The sequence below is a fragment of the Mastigoproctus giganteus genome, chromosome 1 (genome assembly GCF_048544385.1).
Source record: "Mastigoproctus giganteus isolate SK-2022 chromosome 1, ASM4854438v1, whole genome shotgun sequence".
Lineage (NCBI taxonomy): Eukaryota > Metazoa > Arthropoda > Arachnida > Uropygi > Thelyphonidae > Mastigoproctus > Mastigoproctus giganteus.
The window spans coordinates 43,509,971-43,529,767 of record NC_143575.1 but is presented as its reverse complement, the minus strand read 5'-3'; the positions used below and the strand labels follow the sequence as shown (position 1 = coordinate 43,529,767).

Genomic DNA, 19,797 nt, shown 5'->3' with positions numbered 1-19,797 from the left:
ATTTGTTAATATTACTCACCATTTTTTGAAACTACATTTTTACAACCAAGACCAGATATCTCGACTTTGTTTTTGTTGTACCTTTTTATCTTTTTTTCTATATTTTATTTTGTCTTCTAACTCTTTCCTTCTTTATTTTCTCATTTTATTTTATTTTTAATATTTTCTTTTAATTTTTTTCTATTATGTCAACAATGTTGTCTGTAAAGCCCATACCCTACGAGACTGTGACTGGATGTTGCATTAAGGTTTTTTTTTTTACATTAAAGATTTATTTATTATATTTTATGATAACGTGATATGTCTTAACAACCTGTAAAATAATGTACTTGTTGATGCTAGTGAGCGTTTCTCTTGCGGGAGCGTTATAAATTAACTCACTTGCTTAAATTCTCTTAAGAGTTGTATAAAGTGCAATTAATGGATTAAACTGAGTGAATTACATTAAACTGGACTTTTTTTCTCTCTTTTTTTTTACAGGTTTTGGAATTGGCAGTATGATATACTCTGGCCTTGAATTTGGACAGTTCTTTGAATTAGACGTGAACTCTCCCTGTTACAACGTCCTCTACGGAATAACTCCAAGCAGTCGCATGGCATTCACCTTCATCCAGCTCTATTTCATATTCCTCAACTCTCGGGTATGCTCTCTCTCTCTCTCTCTCTCTCTCTCTCACACACACACACACATTTCATTTCATGGTCATTTGCGTAGATACCAAGAAATAGTGTGTGCAGCCGAGCATGAGAATGGACCAGATATGTAACTTAAGTGACCCCGAGTGCGATATGATAGTCGGCGCCGAAGGTACTTGTGAAAGTATCACAGATACTATCGGCTTGCTGGAATATTCATACACAGTTGTCTGAGACTGGTTAAACAACCAGAAAACTTCCAACTAACGGCAGCACCGTGGCTGGTGGGAGAGAGAGCCTGTTGATGTGAGAAGCTGACGGAGGAAGAAACAAATCGTAGTCTAACAGACGAGCCAAAATCATTCAGATGACAGAGCCGTACAACAATAGTGGTGTATCGGAACGCACAATGCACTGCACCTTTTCAAGAATGGGGTACAGCAGCAAGCTCTTGTCAGCTAAAGAGCAAATACGGTCCAGTGGCAATGCGGACGCAGGCATTACAGCAGTGAATAAGGGTTGTCCTGTCCGATGAATATCGGCTCCAGTTGTTCCATGCTTACGAACTAGAGTATGGCGACAGCAGTATAAAGCAATAGACCTATGGTGCTATGTGTCAACACTAGGCTGGAAGTGTGATAATGTTAGGTGATCCGCTGGTAACAGGTTCCCTAATATCAGTGGATCAATGAATACCACGTATTATTCGAATATTGTTGCCGACTGTCCCTTCATGCTCAGTTTAACGGTTACTTCCAGCAAGATAATACGTCATGTCATTTCCGAACGATACATTCCTTGTAAAATGGTGCATTAGAGGTGGAGAAGCATTTTTCTTTAAATAGTTCAGGAACACGAGAATGACTTCAACATACTGTACTTCATTGATCAGCTCAGTCACTGGCTCTTGCTCCAATTGAGCAACTAGGGGATGAGTTGGAGCGAGTTGTTCACAGCAGACATCTGCCGCCGTCCAATGTGATGCAACTGTGAGATGCGATCAAACCTGCATAGGTCAGCGTCCTTGTGGAACGCTTTCTGCATCGCGTGGAGTCCATGCTTGACGACTCAGTTTTGAGAACTAAGGAAGGCGTTACTAGCTATTACGCCGGTGTGCCTAATAAATTGTCCACTCAGTGTATGGTTCGTTCCGACTTCATATTATCACAAAGTACAATGAGGTTATGCGCAAACAAGTAATAATTCCCTACGAAATAGTTATTTTATTATTATTTTATTTTTTTTTTTTTCAGAGTAAAATATTCTCATGTGTGGTGTGGAAGAATTTGTGCATCACTTGCCATTTTCAAATTTTGCTACAATTTTCCCAAATGTTTGATTGAAAATTCTTCCTTTAAAATTGGTATTATCTACAGTAGATTATCAAGACATAATTGAATAGAACATTTAAATATATTCAAGATTCAATGATTATTTCAATTTTCTCTTAAAAGTAACAGCAGTGAAAAACTTATTTTCCAGAGATCTACAAAAGTGATTTTTGGAATATATATATATATACATAATAAATATATTCCGTTGGCAGCAAAATTTTTAAATAAAACCTTTAACGATAAGCAGCTTTGTTTCATAATTCTATTAAGAGAATATTTGTTTGGCACTCCGTGGGCAGTAATAATGACTTTGTATCTTTGGCATTGAAAGGGACAAGTTTTTTAAAATATTCTGGAGGATAAATCATGAAAATAAATGGATAATGCTTGAAGTTCTTGCTTCTTGGCGAATCCAAGTTATTGAACTGCTTACAACTTTCTACAGTTTCCAATAGGGTTTAGGTCTGGACTCTTACCGAGCCATTTAAACTCATCAGTGCCATTATTTTGAAGCTAGATGCAAAAATATGAAAATAAATAAATATTAATAAGTGAAAATGATTTGAATTATGTGGATAAATAAGATTAAAAATAGTTAAAATTAATTCACCTTTTTTTCCCAGTGGCATGGAGCAGAATCATCTTGAAATATTCAGCTTCTTTCTGATAGCAGAATTTCACCGTTCATGCTTAAGCAGTTTTATTGCTCATATTTCATTTAGGATATGTGGAAAGTTACACATTTTTTTTGGAAGAAGTTTTTTTTTCTTTTTTTTTTTTTGTCGCCTTCAAGGATCGTGCAAAATCTTCAAAAGGTAGGAGGCGAAGGATGCACAAGCAAAAAATAAATGGACACAAACGTTCCAGAACTTCTGCCAGTCACTTGATCTCTCTCTCTCTCTCTCTCTTTCCATGATCGGAATGTCCAGGAATATTCTGATCATCGCAAAAGAGTAACTTTTGCCACATCCTAAATGAAATGAGCGATAAAACCTTTTACGTTTCATGAGCTATAAAAACTTGTGCAGGGTGTTTCAAAAGTATATGCAGAAATTCTGGGCTTATTCTGAGTTCCAAAATAGGAAAAAAGTCGTGTAAACAAGTATCCGAAAACGTTTATTTCGCAGTTATTACATGAACATGGCGAATAAAAAACCTGACTTGGCGACTACAGCATTTTACAGGCCAGTCTAGCGATTGTGTTTTGATAACAAACGCTTAGATTAAATTAAATGAATAACACTTAACTGTAACATTTTGAAAGCAATAATTTGTTCATTGACTTTTTATTGTCATAAAATCACGTCCAGAACATTCAATACAATAAATCATTATTTATTTATGGACGACATTACTGAATCTTTTGCACTAAGGAAATTCACAGAACTTGATTTCCTTCAAATAGAGGCGTACATTGATATAATATATATATATATATATATATATATTATGTGAGGTAAAAGTTAGATAAAAGTAATAAAAATAAATATGGCTATGTAGCTATCATTAGAGGCAGCAAATGCACATCCTCCACATGATGCCTAATTATATCTGATAGTTAAAATAAATATGATATTTAAATAAAATCATCAGCCAGTAGTACGGCAATAATGGAGAGCGAAATGAAACGCAAAATAATATAAAATAAACAAACAGGGAAGGGAAAGTGGAGATAATAGGACAAAAAGGTAGTCGATAATCCCCTGTATAATTTAGTCATTAAACTAAATTATATTATAATTATATATAATATATTATAATTATATAATTATATAATTATATTATAATAAATAAAAAATGTTTTTTATTAATTGGGTTTTTTATTAATTGGGTTTAATGACTAAATTATACAGGGGATTATCGACTACCTTTTTGTCCTATTATCTCCACTTTCCCTTCCCTGTTTGTTTATTTTATATTATTTTGCGTTTCATTTCGCTCTGCATTATTGCCGTACTACTGGCTGATGATTTTATTTAAATATCATATTTATTTTAACTATCAGATATATATATATATATATATATAACCGATATTAAGTATAAAATTAAAACATATGCCAGTAGCATGGCAAAACTGTTGAGCGAAAATTTAAACATAATAGATAAATTAACATAGAGGTTAAAATCAACAGGGAGAATAAAGCAAAAGTAACAAGACTAAAATTGTAGCCGAAAGGCTCCAAATAATTTAGAAATTCAATTAAAAAACCAAATTAAAAATAACTGGGAAACCAGCATTAGTGGAGAAGTTAGAAGACAGAGAGCCATCTCCTATTACCCTCAGTGAGCGGTCAGAGAGAAAACTGGATAACCAATTGCGAAAAAACGGTTGGCAAACCATAAGGTGGAAGCTTGTTTAGAAGAGATTTATGCCAAACACGATCGAAAGCCTTTGAGATGTCAAGAGCAATTACTTGTGTTTCACCGAACTTTTCCATTGAATTTATCCATAAATGGGTAAGATAAGCCAGAATATCACCAGTGGATCGACACTGACGGAATCTATACTGGCGATCGTTGATCAGACGGAAGGTTTCTAGGTAGTTTAAAAGTTGGCGGTTAATTGATTTCTCCATTACTTTAGAAAGAGTAGAAGTAATTGCAACGGAACGATAATTTGATGGGAAGGATTTGTCACCCTTTTTAGGAACTGGCTGGATATGAGCAAATTTTCAAACAGAAGGAAAAACACCTTCGGAATAAGAAAGTGAAAAAAGATGGCAAAGAACAGGAGTAATAGTAACGAATGGGCCAGGTGTACTGGGGTCCATGGTCGAGAAAAAATAGATACGATAATGATAATCCAGTTTAATGTACATTAAACTGGGTTATCATTATCGTATCTATTTTTTCTCAACAGGAGTAAGTTCAGGAGCACAGGTTTTGAGAACAAGTGGAGAAATACCATCAGGACACGGGGCTTTCTTAGCATCAAGAATCGTCAAAATCCTTCTGCCATCCTTTTGACGGAAGACCACAGGATGCATTGAATGGAGTGTACTAGGAATGGTGGGAGGTGTTTTACCAAGATCATTAATACATGAGTTGGAAGAAAAATGGGATGCTGGCAGGTCAGCTTTATCCTTAGCTGAAGTGACAATAGAACCATCTGGTTTTGAAAGAGGTGGGAGCAGAGATGGGCAAAAGTTGCAGCCAGCTTTGGCAAGAGACCAGAATGCTTGGCTACCATTAGGGCAAGAAGCAAGTTTCCTACTCTTAGCTTGTTCAAAATCTAGTTTGGACATCAATAACTGCTTTACTATTGTTGCGAGCTCTGGTGTAGGTAGAAAATGAAACTGAAGAATTGGAAACAAGCCAATTGCGATATGCAACATTCTTCTCTTGTGAACAGCCTTAGCACATTTATCGGAAAACCAAGGTTTAGATAAAGGACGAGATTTTAAGGTGGAGTGTGGAATAAAGGAGTCTATTCCTACAAGAATAATTTCACTGACACGATCTGTTCAAACGTGGACATCAAAAGTTTGGAACAGTAATCCGACCAAGGAAAAGAAATCTCGCAGGTCATCCCATTTTGCATTCTTGTAATGGCAAACAACACGAGGTTGGGAACAGCCAAGAGATAAAGGCTCCATTGGAGAAGAAACAATCACGAAGTTTGATCTGAGGTGCCTAAAGAACCACTCACTTCAACCGTGTACTTAAAAGGGTTGTTTTGAGAAAAAGATCGAGCGTGTTGGCTGTATGGTTTGGATTGTCCGGTATTCTGATAGGTAAATGAATAATCTGTGCGAGGTCATGAGTTGTGAACATTAAAATCACTAAGGAAAATTACCTCGCTGTTAGGAGAGTTGGACTGGAGAAAGTCAAGCTGCAAAGAGAGGAGTCAAAGAGTTCCGAGTGATTAGTGGAGTTTGGAGAACGGTAGAGACAACAGATGAATTTGACAGAATGAGGTAGAGAGAATTTAAGCCAGAGAAGATCGAAAAGAGGAGATTCCGAATTACGAAGTCTCTGATAGGGAATATCGGAACGGGCATATGCACAAGTACCACCTTTGAGGCGAAAGGAATCATACAGCGAATAATTTGGGCAACTGAGATGGGTAGTGGTTGAATCAACCGATAACTAAGATTCTGTCAGAAAAAGTACACGGGGTTTGGCAGACTGACTGTAAGTGGAAATGGACATCATTGAGATTAGAACTGAGACGACGTACATTTGTGAAATGAATGAGGAAGTGTTTGAGAGGTTTCGATCTTTTCACAGATAAGTTTGCTCTATTAGTTTGACAATTCATGGTGTGTTCAATAGTAAGAAAAAGTGGGAGGGGGACACATGCTGTATGAAGTAATGAAATTTTTGGATATGGCGTACACATGGCAAGAATATACTCAGATCCTTGACATAACGTGGCCTCAACAATGCCCCCCCCCGCATACACACTACTCGGACTCTCTCCAGTCACTATCTGGCAGAGTAGAGGCAGCAAGATTATACACTAGCTAATCCGGAAGCCTCCTAGAGAGTTACCAGTAGGTTCGGTCCGGTGTACTAACTAGCGGCCGACCTGCGAACACCGTTTTAGAGCTGTACCCTCGAAATGTAAGGAAGTTTGGATCTCGCCACGTCATAACCTCAAAAAACATCAATCATACTGCACGATGGAAGAGATGGGGGAGACTAAACATGGGTTCCACCACTTCAAGCCTCCAATAAGAAAGTGGTGGTACTGCATCGGCTGATGAGAGTCATCTACCACCTAGTAATATATATATATTACTAACAAAAAATAAAGTAAAATAGGGGGAGGGTGAGAAAATAAAGAGGTTACTGTTGAAGCAACGTTCCTAACATAATTTAGAAAATACAAGCCAATTCAAAAGAAAAGAAATTTAGTGGCGCTCCCAGATTGACACACGTTTCCGAATTATGTGAAATCTCACTAAGGTGGAAACGTGGACTACCAACAATACGTGACCAAATGAACTGAAAATAATAATTAATAAAATAAAATACTGACCATTCATATGCCGCGTCTCGACGGAGGACCACGAGGCCAATAATACTCAGGAAATTACTGCATTTCGAACGCTAAACAAATCCATGCAACGACCGAATGATATTAAACTCACACCGCCGATGCAATAGATTTGTATAGCGGTGGTCCTTATGCAGTGAAAAATAATAAGACAGGAAGCCTAGTACTCGCATGGCTAAACCATTCCACTTGAAACAATAGTTGAACTGAAAATATACAGAAACAAATTAGGCTATTGATGGCAGTGCAGACGCAGTGTCAGCAAGTCGTCACGCTACTACCATTTAAATATAACCCAAAAATTAAGTAGAGGGGCAAAAAGTATAAGGAATAAAAATAAATAAGAAAAAATAATAGAAAAGCTAACATCAGTGGCAGCAGAAAAGCACAAACCGCTACATGCGTATAATAAACTAAAATAAAATATATGCCAGTAGCATGGCAAACTAGTAGAGTGAAAATGAACTTAACCAATAAAATAACAAAAAATAAAGTAACATGGTGGGGGGGGAAGAGAAAATAATATATATAATTTTAAATAACAAAAAATTATAATATATATATAGTATGCATGAATAGCAAATGTAAAGAAAAAAACAAGAATTGCACCTGAATGCGCAAAGCTGTAAAAACAGGATACAAAAGTATACTGATGAAATTAGAAAGAATTAATAGAAAATACAAAAAGATACAGAAGTATTTAACACAAGGTTCCGAGCCTAATGGAAGAAAATTAAGAAAAAAAATGAGAAATATATGATTAATTAATACAGAAAAATAGTGAGCATCAAACTGAGGGTGCGAGGACGGTAAATAAGGAGAAACAAAAAAAAAAAAAAAGTTGATGCAAACTAAACAAAGTTGGTACATAGATCAGGCATTTCATCAGGGGACTACACCTGATCATGTACCAAACCACTGCGTTTTTATGCAAATTTATGTTAATGGTGGAAAGATGAAAAATAGAGAAAATAGGGGGGGAGGGGAAAGATAGTACCTCCAAAAACATAAGTACGGTAGCCCCAACGCACTGTATGTAATTAAAGTATAAATGAATTAAAAAAAAAAAATAATAATAATAAATGCCTTGATTTCATGTACATAACTTGAGAATATGTAATGTAAAGGCGGAGGGAAATGACAAAGTAGTGAAAAGAGGTGAAAATTCTTAATCGTCCCCAAATGTTTTGAAAAAAAGAGACGAAAAAGTGAATTTGGAGATCATAAATGTATTAAGTGTGACAGGCATTGGTATAGAAATGGGAAATAATGCAGGGCAGGGGAAGGAAAAAGGTAATAAAGATAAAGGAGGCGAAAATAGCAAGAATGAGAAAAGTAAGAATGTCCGAATCGCCCTCGTACTACAGTAATAGTACGAGGACGGACGGAAGAAAGAAGAATAGAAAGTAGAAAGATAAAGAGAAAAGAATTTAAAGGATACTAGGCACGCTAGGTGTGTAAATACACAACCTCTTAGAGAGGGCTTTGGCTGAGAGAGTGTTAGTTGAAGTAGAAACTAATACCACTAGCCTGTGCTATATTTTAAAATGCCAAAAAATAATGCCGAAAAATAAAAAAGATAAAAAGGATGAATAATATAGAACAATTAATTACAATTATACATTACGTTATATTTGTAAAATCATAAGAAAAGTTTACCTCAATATAGTACGTAGAACACTTCCGTATGATACTCTCCAGAAATTAAAACGAAAATCTTACAAATAATTAAAACAAATAATAAAAACAATAGTAATAATAGTAACAAATAATTAAAAATAAATTTAACTTGAAGCTGACAACGCTTCAGGAAGGAAAATCGTTTTGCAATTTTCTCGTTAAATTCTTTTAATTAATTTTCTTATTTTTAATTGCGTTAAATTGATTTTTAATTGTGTTAAATCGATTTTTAATTATTTGTTACTCTAATGTAAGATTTTCGTTTTAATTTCGGAGAGTATCATGCGGAAGTGTTCTACGTACTATATTGAGGTAAATTTCTCTTATTATTTTACAAATATTGATAACGTAGAACGTATTGAGCATTACAGCTCTGGTTCATACTATCTAATTAAGTTATGTTACATCAAGGTAGGCAAAAATGTATTACTAATAAAGAAAATATTTCATCAAGATAGGTAGGTATAAATGGAATATAAACAGAAGAAGAGCTATGACAACTGTGGAGTTTCTCAGTAGAAAGCTGAGTAAAAAAAAGCACTAGTGCCCTCTATAACTATTAAAAAAGAACTGAGTGAGTTGAGCTATCAAAAAGAAATAAAAATGAATGTGAAACTAATACTGTGTATATTAAGGCTGACTGGAGAAAAATTCTGAAGAAATGTGAAAGAGCAACATGCCATAGAAAAGAAAATACCGTTACGATTGTAAATGATTATTAATAGTAATAAAGAAAATAAACTTAGAGTGAAAAAGCATAAATATCGTTCAGAGAGAAGTCATGTTATGAGTTCACTTTCAAAGTAGTGGAACTACCACCATTAAAATATACATTTGTACAACTATACAAGTATCAGGTTAGCACTAACCAAAATGAAACATAAGTACGGTATTAGTTTCTACTTCAACTAACACTCTCTCAGCCAAGGCCCTCTCTAAGAGGTTGGGTATTTATGCACCTAGCGTGCCTAGTACCCTTTAAACTCTTTTCTCTTTATCTTTCTATTCTTCATTCTTCCGTCCGTTGAACTATTAGTGTAATACGAGGGCGATTCGGGCATTCTTACTTTTCTTATTCTTGCTATTTTCGCCTCCTTTATCTTTATTACCTTTTCCCTTCCCTTGCCCTGCATTATTTCTCATTTCTATACCAATGCCTGTCACACTTAATACATTTATGATTTCCAAATTCACTTTTTCGTCTCTTTTTTTTTCAAAACATTTTAATACACTGAGCTCTATTTTTCCGTCCTTTGGGCGATTAAGAATTTTCACTACTTTCTCATTTCCCTCCGCCTTTCCATTACATATTCTCAAGTTATGTACATGAAATCAAGGTATTTATTATTATTATTATTTTTTTTTAAAATTCATTTATACTTTAATTTAATTACATACACTGCGTTGGGGCTACCTTACTTATGTTTTTGGAGGTTCTATCATTTTCTCCCCCCCCCCTTTTTTTTCTCTATTATTTTTCATCTTTCCTCCATAAACTAAATTTGCATAAAAACGCAGTGGTTTGGTACATGATCAGGTGTAGTCCCCTGATGAAATGCCTGATCTATGTACCAACTTTGTTTAGTTTGCATTAACCTTTTTTTTTTTTGTTTCTCCTTATTTACCGTCCTCACACCCTCAGTTTGATGCGCACTATTTTTTGTATTAATTAATCATATATTTCTTCTTTCCCTTTCAGTTTATCTACGTTTGATTGGCTCGCTGATTTAGCCTTTAATTTTATATAATTTTTTTTGTAGGTTCTTAATATTCTTTTTCTTTATTTTCTTCCATTAGGCTCGGCACCTTGTGTTAAATACTTCTCCATCTTTTTGTATTTTCTATTAAATCTTTCTAATTTCATCAATATATATATATATATAATTTTTTTATTAAAAAGTTTTTTAAACACAATGTGAAGAAATGTTTAAGCACTTTTAATTATTATTTTTTTTGTTTTTGTTTTGCCTGTGCTTTTTTATTAATTGCATAATTTTATTATTTTTTCTTTCATCAGTTTAAATATTTGTTATTAATTTTAATTAATAAAATTAGAAAATACTTTTGTAAGGTCTATGCTCTAAATTATGTAATACCGATAAATACATACTATTATCAGTATTACATAATTTAAATTATGTTCAGTGAACCTAGAGAAGAATGGAGCACGGTTCAGGCTCTGATCATCCAAAAAAAGGATACATCGTTCAGTATACAGGAGCGATCAAAAAGTTGGAATAATGCTAGGAGGAGTGGGATATTTTGAATTGTGGGAATTTGCAGCAGCTACTTGCTGGGTTGCCGTAATTATATTAGCTTACTTAAGAAACCATTCCACCCACCGAAATGAAATTTATGTGAAATATAAATTTTGCAGATGGCCATCAACAAATATAAAACTCTTGCCAGGTTCGGGCTGATGCATATGATTGCTACTAACCTTTGCGTGTGGTTGCATGTACTGGTCGAGGAAACCAAACATCAGATCTTGAGCTTCATTAATCTCAATGAAACCAGCCTGATACCCAATTTTGTCTTGGAGGCTCACAACATCGTTGAAGGTAAGGGTTTAATGAGTAAATCTAAATCCTAAATTTACATATAATTTTTTTTTTATTGTACTCTCGTACTTTATACATATTTCTCGAATTCACTATAAACGACTTCGTTATAATGTGTGCAAACGGGCGGCTTTGATTATGTGACCGAGCTATTCCTTTGTGCCTGGTTATTAGAGTGCTGCATAAATAGTACATATTTATCGGTATTACATAATTACTTGGTTTCTCTGTAAAAAAAATGCCACAATATGGAAGTGCGTTTGCTATAAGAAATTAATCTCGAAAGTAAACCTGAAAACATAACTCCTAAAGAATTTCATGAGCTGCCTTTCTGATAACGATGAACAAATTCTCGTGTGTTGAAAGGCAAGCAACAATAAATCTTTGTGTAAAAATATATATGTAATAAACTATAAATATATTTATATTAATTAATGTCTCTAACCAAAAGCACTTACCGTTAATTCAAATACAGAATTTTATATTTTGCGCATGTCATACTTAAAATTTATTTTTTTTTTTTTTTTTTGTTTCAAATGTCGACTTAAACTGGAATATACGGTGACATCTCATAAACTTCGCTCCTTTAAGTACAATATGTGGAAGTTCTAGAGATGGGATGAAATAACTAAAAATAGTACTGAGTGGAACATGAAAAGTTATCCGACCCCGAATCAGGTTTTCTCCTGCACAGGTGTAGCAAACGAAATCTAGGCAATTTTGATTGTTTAAAACTGAAATATGACATCTGTCCGCAAAAGTGGTCCTTGAAGTTTGTCATAGACATTCACTTAGGTATGATAATCCTGCTTGGGACTATTTGCTTGCTACTAGGGAGTCTGAAACGCTGATGAAACTGATATTCATCAGGAGAGGGTAGGTGACACTTGAGTTAAGTGGGACGAATTTCGGTGAAGACCGGTCGTTCTGCGACAACCAAATCCTCTGCTTGCACCTTCACGATAGTCAGACTTTTAATAACCCTGGGTGTAACCTCCGTTTGCAAGTACGGAAATACTACATTCAGTATACTAGAGGTGACCACCCACGTGTGAATGAACGTAAACAAGAGTCGAGGTGTGGCGTCCGCACCACACAGAGAAATGCCGCCCCCTCTCTATTACAGGCATTACAAGGTGGCAGATGATGCTCATCAACAGGCGCGGTACTACCACTTTGCTTATTATTGGCCTGAAACAGTGAAACCAATTTTTAGTCTCCGGAGAAAAGCTCCAGCAACCACCCATCTCTTCCATCATTCAGTATGATATCTTTTCAGGTTATGATGGGTATCATGGCAACATCCATCTTCCTTACATTTCGAGAGTACAGCTCTAAAACGGTGTTTGCAAGCCGGCCTGCAAACACCGTTTTATAGTCCACAGTACCAAACCTATTGGTAACTCTCTAGGAGGCATTCGGATGAGGTAGTGTATAATTTCGATGCCTCTACTCTGCCAAATAGTGCCTGGAGGGAGTCCGAGTAGTGTGTATGCGGAAGTGCATTATCGAGATCACGTTATGTCAAGGAGCTATGAATATTCTTGCTATGTGTACTCCAGATCCAAAAATTTCATTATTTCATACAACCTACCACCCCTCCTGTTCTCTACTGTTGAATAAATCACGAATAGTCACACTAATAGAACAAACTGATCGGCGAAAAGATCTAAACCTCGCAACCAATTCTTCATTCATTTCACAAATATACGTGGTCTCATTTCCAATCTGAATGATGTCCATTTCCACTAACATTCTGCCAACCTACACTTACGTTTTCTGGCAGAATCCCAATTACGGGTGGATTCAAATACTGCTCATCTCAGTTGTCCTAATTATTTGCTGTACAAATATTTTCACTTCAAAGGTGATACTGGTGCATATGTTCACTCTGATATACCTTCACAAAGATTTAGTTATTTTAAATCTCCTCTTTTCTTTCTTCTCTGGCATAAAATCTTTCTGTACCATTCTGTCAAATTCACCAATTGTCTCTATCGATTTCCCAATTCTTCCACTAATTACGTAGAACTCTCCGACTTCTCTACACTGGGTGGAAAAGAACCGAGCACGAATCTGGTCAATAACGCAAGGAATTTGTATACGCCTTTTTTACAACGTGGTTGAGTTAGTTGGTCTCAGACGAGGGTAGAATCGTTTTTTATCCCGAAAACACATGGTTTTCTTCCAGAAAACAGCAAATCGACCACATAATACACACAATTTACAGTCATTACATACGGGATTATTTCCTAAGTGATGCGCCTTCATCGACCCAAGGCGCCTCCGTAGCCAGGTGGGCAGGAGCAGCAGTGCGTAGCACACGCTTCTTGATTTAGACCGGAGTTCGAGCCCGTGACCACCAAATACGGAGGATGCGGAAAGGTCAGGGAATGACCACCGCATATCCCCGGAGCAATATGGCCTTAGTTGCTAATGCTCCTAAAAACCAAATAACAACAATCATCGACCCAACTTCCTTTCTTTGAAATTAAACTTTCTGCAAGCCAACTTTGCTAATAGTGATGTAATTTTCCTTTGCGATTTCAATGTTCACAACTTCAGCTGGCTTCAGTTTTCTAGTCACACGGACCCAGCAGGTCGTGTTGCTGGGGGGGGGGGGGGGTATTTTGCAGTTAGTAATGACCTCGCACAGATTGTTCATTTACTTACCAGAATATCACACAGCCAACCTTCTTGATCTTTTTCTCCCGAACAACTCTTCCATGTTCACAGTCGAGGTGAGTGATTCTTTAGGTACCTCAGAACACAAGTTGGTGATGGTCTCTTCTCCACTGGGCCTTTCTCCTCGTGGCCATCCTCAGTCTCGTGTTATTTGGAATTACAAGCATGGAACGATCTGCGAGATTTCTATCCTTTTCTTTGGTTCGATTACTGTTTTAAATTTTCTGATGTCAACGTTTGCTCAGATGGCATCAGGAAAATTATTCTTGTAGGGATGAAATCCTTTATTCCACACTCCACCTTAAAATCTTGTCCTTTATCTGAAACTTGGTTTTCCAATAAATGTACTGAGGCTGTTCAAAATAAGAATGTTGCATATCGCAGTTCGCTTGCATCCACGTTTATTTTCTGCAGACACCAAAGTTCGCAACAATTGTAAAGCAATTATTAATTACTAATCAGTCCAAAATAGATTTTGAACAGACTAAAAGTAGAAAACTTGCTTCTTGTCCAAGCAGTAGTTGAGCATTCTGGTTTCTTGCGAAAGCTATTGACTACAACTTATGTCCATCTGTACTTCCATTTCTGTAAAAATGTGATGGTTCTACTGCCAACTGAGGTAAAGATAAAGCCGACTTACTAGCATTCTACTTGTCTTCTAACTCTTGTACTGACAACCTTGATAAACCACCTCCTGCCGTTCGCAGCACACTCCACTCAATGCCTCCTGTGGTTTCGACAAAAGGATGTAAATAGAATTTTTAACAATTTTGATGCCAAGAACGGACTTCGTAGGTATCACAGTTGCCAGAATTGTCGTCCTGTGCACACTGATCGAAAAAACCTAAGTTCGATTCCTGTCGATTACGTGAGGTTTTTAGGGAACTTTTTCACATGTCTTAGTTTTGGTCTCAGGCGCGGGTAGCACGGTTTTTCTTTCCAGAAATTTGGGTTTTTTGTCCAGCAAACAGGAAAACCGACAACAGAACACTCAATTTAATGACATAATGTATATGGCGAAATAGGGTCTAAGTCGCTAATGCAACTAAAATCCTACAGCAAATATAACAAGAAACTACTCCAGGTTCTCAAAACCTGTGCCCCTCTTCTGTGTCGCCTTTTTACAATTTCTTATTCCACTGGTGTTTTTCCTTCTGCTTGGAAATTTACTTATATGTAGTCGGTTCCTGAAAAGGGGTGCCAAAACCCTCCCATCCAATTATCGTCCCATTGCACTTCTGCTGTTTCTAAAGTATTGGAAATAACCCTAGCGTTTTTGCTGTTATGGATATTTCAACCTCTACGCAATACCTTTTTTTTCTATTCACTGATTGAAATATATATATATATATATATATATATTTAAAATTGCCAACTCCTAAGCTATCTAGAAACCTTCTGTCTGACTAATGATCAGTAGTATGGATTCCGTCAGTGTCGATCAGCTGGTGATATACTGGATTATGTTATCCATTTATGGACAAATTCAATGGAAACGTTTGGTGAAACTAAAGCTCTTTCTCTTGACATATAAAAGGCTTTTGATCGTGTCTGGCCTAAAGGTCTTCTAAATCAGCTTCCATCTTATGGTTTGCCAACTGTTTTTTTTATAATTGGGTATCCAGTTTTCTCTCCGACGGCTCACTCCGGGCAATGGCAAATGGCTCACTGTTTTCTAACTTCTCAACTAATGCTGGTGTTCTCCAAGGTTCAGTTCTTCCTCCCACTCTTTTCCTCTTGTATATTAATGACCTTCTTGCATTGACCGGAAATCCTATCGATAATTCGGCTGATGATAGCACATTGCATTCCACCTTCCAGTTTGAAAAAAAAATGTTTTCCTGCACAAACAACTTCAACTTCTGGAACGTACAATGCTCTTTTACAGGTAATTCTCCAGTGGGAAAAAGTTAATTTAGTTAATTCCAACCCTTCTAAAATTCAGTCCTGTCATATACGAGTATCTCGCAAAAAAGGATTCTTCTGCTCCTAAGCTGTTCTTCAATGAAACTCAGATTTTTAAACAAGATCACATATATCTGTTAGGGATTACTTTGACTTCTAATCTCTCTTAGCATAATTACATCAGAAATATTGCTTCCTCTGTATCTAAGAAATTGGGTTTTCTCTTTTGCTCTTGGAGTTACTTTTCTTTCAAACAGCTGTTCACCCTTTAAAAATTGCAGCTGTGCCCTACCACGGAATATTGTTCCCACATCTGGACCGGTGCCTCCAAAACGTCTCTCTGACATCTGGAATCCACTCAAAAGAGGACAGTTAGGTTAATCAATGACTCATCACTAACAGAGTCTCTGCACTCTCTGTCTCATAGACGTTCTGTTTCTGCTGCATACCTTTTCTATAGATACTTCCATGGGCACTGTTCTTCTGAATTGGCTTCTACAATTCTCGCTCTCACTTTCAAAGCAGTTCGAACATGTGCCTCAACCAGTTAACATCCATTTACCGTACAACTTCGAAACTCACAGAACTTCCAACTTTACTTCTTCCTCCTTTATTCCTTAAACGTCCGTTTTTTTTTTTTTTTTTTTGAAACAACCTTCACAAGTATTTCCTGAAAATTACAATGCAGAAATTCAAGTCTAATGTCAACACATATTTTCTTCTTCTGTCTTTTTACCCTTCAACCCACACGGTTAATAAGTACCATAGGTTCTAATACCTTTCGTGTTTGGAGTTTTTATAAACACGCACACATGCACACTTTTGTTCTGTAGTCTATGTCACTAGGAGGGAGCACAGCCGATCACCTGTTTCAAAGTTGGGTATTACGTGTGTGGGGGGGCAGGAATCGGAGTTAGGGTCCTCTACACATGGTGGGTCACCTTTTCCCCTTACTTACTCCCTGAATACAGTAGGTCTAGAGATTGGGGCAAACAACTGTTATCAGTGCTATGCGGAACATGAAAAGGTATCCCACCACAAAATTAGATTAATTGGGATTACGGATACATACACGGGCCTTCTCCTGGTGCCACCAAGTCTGGGAGATGTGGTGGAGGCTTATCAGTAGGTCAGATGGCAGCCAATCAGAAAAGCCAGGATGCAGGATAGCTATATGTTGCTGGACTAGGTGTTTATTCTTATCTTAATGGAACAAAGTAGTTCAGCCATTCAAGTGATGTAATGGGATAGCAGACCGGCTTGGGAAGCTGGTTTTGAAATGCATAATATGTTGGACTATACATTTTTTGTCTTTTAAGCTACCTTTTTAAAAGTTTCTTTGTTATTCTGCGTCTTATGACACAGAGTCTGGAAGATTTGATCAGAAGTCATTATCTCTGATACTGGGTCCTCACCATGTTTTTAAACACAGGTCCAACTGTTTCCTTGAGCTATTATCTGTATTTTTCCTCAATTAACAATTGATGACTGTGATCGGATGCTGCAGTTTCGCTGCATTTCTCCCAGTATTGCTAGCGATTCACTAGGTGCTGCCATCTACCAGATATGACCATAATTATATGGGAATTGAAAAAAAAAAAAAAAAAAAGGTTCATTTCTTACATTGGTTTTTAATTGGCTGAAAGAGTCCAAATTCATCTCATTCCCATCTGATTGGATGTTTGCAGTGTTCTGATTTGTCGTTTTCCAGGAGAAAGTATATATAATTTTCTGGGTGACCTACATGTTCATTATGGCTCGTGTACGTTTGTAATTTGTGTTGTCAAGAGGAGGTCAATTCTGGGTGACCTACACAATCAATATGGCTTGTGTACGTTTGCAATTTGTGTTGTCAAGAGGAGTTCGATTCCACGTTAAGCTTAGTGAATTCGATCCTGAAATCTCAATAGAATCGCGTCATGCTGTTATTTCTTTATCTACCGATGTCTGGGATGTTATGAAGTTGCACCTGCCCATACTGAGATGCTGTCGTAATGATGGTCGAAAAGCAGACTTCATTCTTGGTGGCTTTTGTCAAGTAGCAGCAAGCAATTATGTCGTTAGTTTCTCACTTCAAGATAAAGTTGAAATCGACGGCATTTCTACACTAATTCCTCGTGCAAGCAGTATCAGCAGCCATTTGGAAATGTTGCGTGGCCACAGACATGTGTTTCAAATTATGGCAGAGATTTTAGCAGAGTCTCTGAAGCAAGTGTGTGTTAAAATGGGGTACGATGGTGTATCTTAAGCGAGTCAGATTATTTAATTGTTCTTAGTGATTTTATGAAACAATGCAGTCCTTTCGCGTTGATTGAAGAACTCGAACTTACAAATCAAGACTCAACAAATCAGTTGTAAGGATAGTGTTTTTTTATTCCGTACTTCCCCAGCATTCATTGATTAAGGCTTTGTTGAACCAATTGTAAATTATTATTTTTTAATAAATTTTTTTTGTATGATTTCTATGGCTGAATTATTTATATACTTTGTTTAACCTATTTCATAATAAACGAACTGCACAGTTCCCCGCAAAACTCCAGAGCTTTGCGGGTGTGCTACACATCAGGATGCTGATAACCTGGCATTGTTTACACACTAAATGGCATTCATATGCAGACCCGAGTTGGCTAAACGAATCGGAATTGCGTTTTTTATAAATCATTTTATCTGCAGTAGCATTAATTACTGCACTTGTATTACTGATTGCAATGCCCTCTATGGATATCAATGTAGGGAACTGTAAACAATTTTTGTATGATTTATACTGCCTGAGTTATTTATATACTGTGTTTAAACTATTTTCAGTGTCAGTTTATAATGAATGAACAACTGCACGAGGCTTAGTACTCCCCTGCAAAGCCGGGGAGCTTTGCGGGCCATCCTGCATTTCAGGAGGCAGCTAAAGTAAACCCTGGTTTTATAAAATCGTAGCTTCGTTGGCATATGGCTTTATACTACACAGATCTGTAAAGAATCGTTTTAAACGATTACGAACGGTTATGAGCGGCATTGTACACCAGTATCAGCGTGATCTGGTCGATCTGACTTCAATAGCAAAGATCAATGATCGATTCAAATATCTTTTATCTGTGATCGATTGCTTCAGTTGTTTTGCCTGGATAGCTCCCCTAAAAACTAAGCGCGGATTAAAGGTTGCACATGTGTTATCAAAGATGTTTAATGTTTAATAGGGTTCTCTGCCCTATTATTTACAGACAGATAAAGAAAAAGAGTTCTGGAATAAACATGTTAATGATTTAATGAAAAGGGAAGGTGCTCATCTGTTTTCTTCGTATGGTGACACGACAGCGAGCCTGATGGAAAGGTTTCATCGTACTATGCGTGGAAGAATGTGGAGATATTTTTCTTACATAAATACATATCGTTATATCGATATTCCTGATCTTGTAGAGAGGGCTATAACAGAACTAAGCACAGAATAGGCATTGCGCCAGGTGATATCAATTTTTCTAATGAATCAGAAATGAGGAGATGCTTATATGGCACCCAACTAGCTCCTGATCGTTCATTGTTTGCCAAAGGTGACGATTCTCATATTTCATCCCAAAAATCAACTTTTGAAAAAGGTACGATTCGCAATTTGTCAGAAGAAATCTTTGTGGTGAACGTTATTTATAAGACATCAGCTGTGACTTCTCAGCTAGTGTTGATACATCTGAAAATATCATATCTTGAAAGCTTTATTTTGAAGAATTGCAAAAAATAGACCGCCCCGAATTTTGTTATAGATCGAATATTGAAAAGAAGAGTGTATCATGGCAAGAGGCGGCGCCTCCGTAGCCAGGTGGAAAGGAGCAGCAGTGCGTAGCACATGATTCTTGATTAAACCGGGGTTCGAGCACGTCACCACCAAATACGGAGGATGCGGAAAGGTCAGGGAATGACTACCGCATATTCCCGGAGCAATATGGCCTTAGTTGCTAATGCTCCTAAAAAAACCAAACAACAAACAATGGCAAGAGGCAAATTTT

At 36.6% G+C, this 19,797-nt stretch overlaps 1 protein-coding gene across 3 annotated transcripts in view; it reads left to right on the top strand.

Annotated features, from left to right (window-relative positions):
- Positions 1 to 19,797, top strand: part of LOC150090752 (proton channel OtopLc-like) — a 181,137-nt gene that overhangs the window by 136,854 nt on the left and 24,486 nt on the right. For all 3 annotated transcript variants that reach the window (XM_090372422.1, XM_090372427.1, XM_090372430.1), the window contains 2 exons: positions 481 to 641; positions 11,032 to 11,215. In XM_090372422.1, coding sequence (XP_090228548.1) covers positions 481 to 641; positions 11,032 to 11,215 — 345 coding nt within the window. The remainder of the gene's footprint in view (positions 1 to 480; positions 642 to 11,031; positions 11,216 to 19,797) is intronic.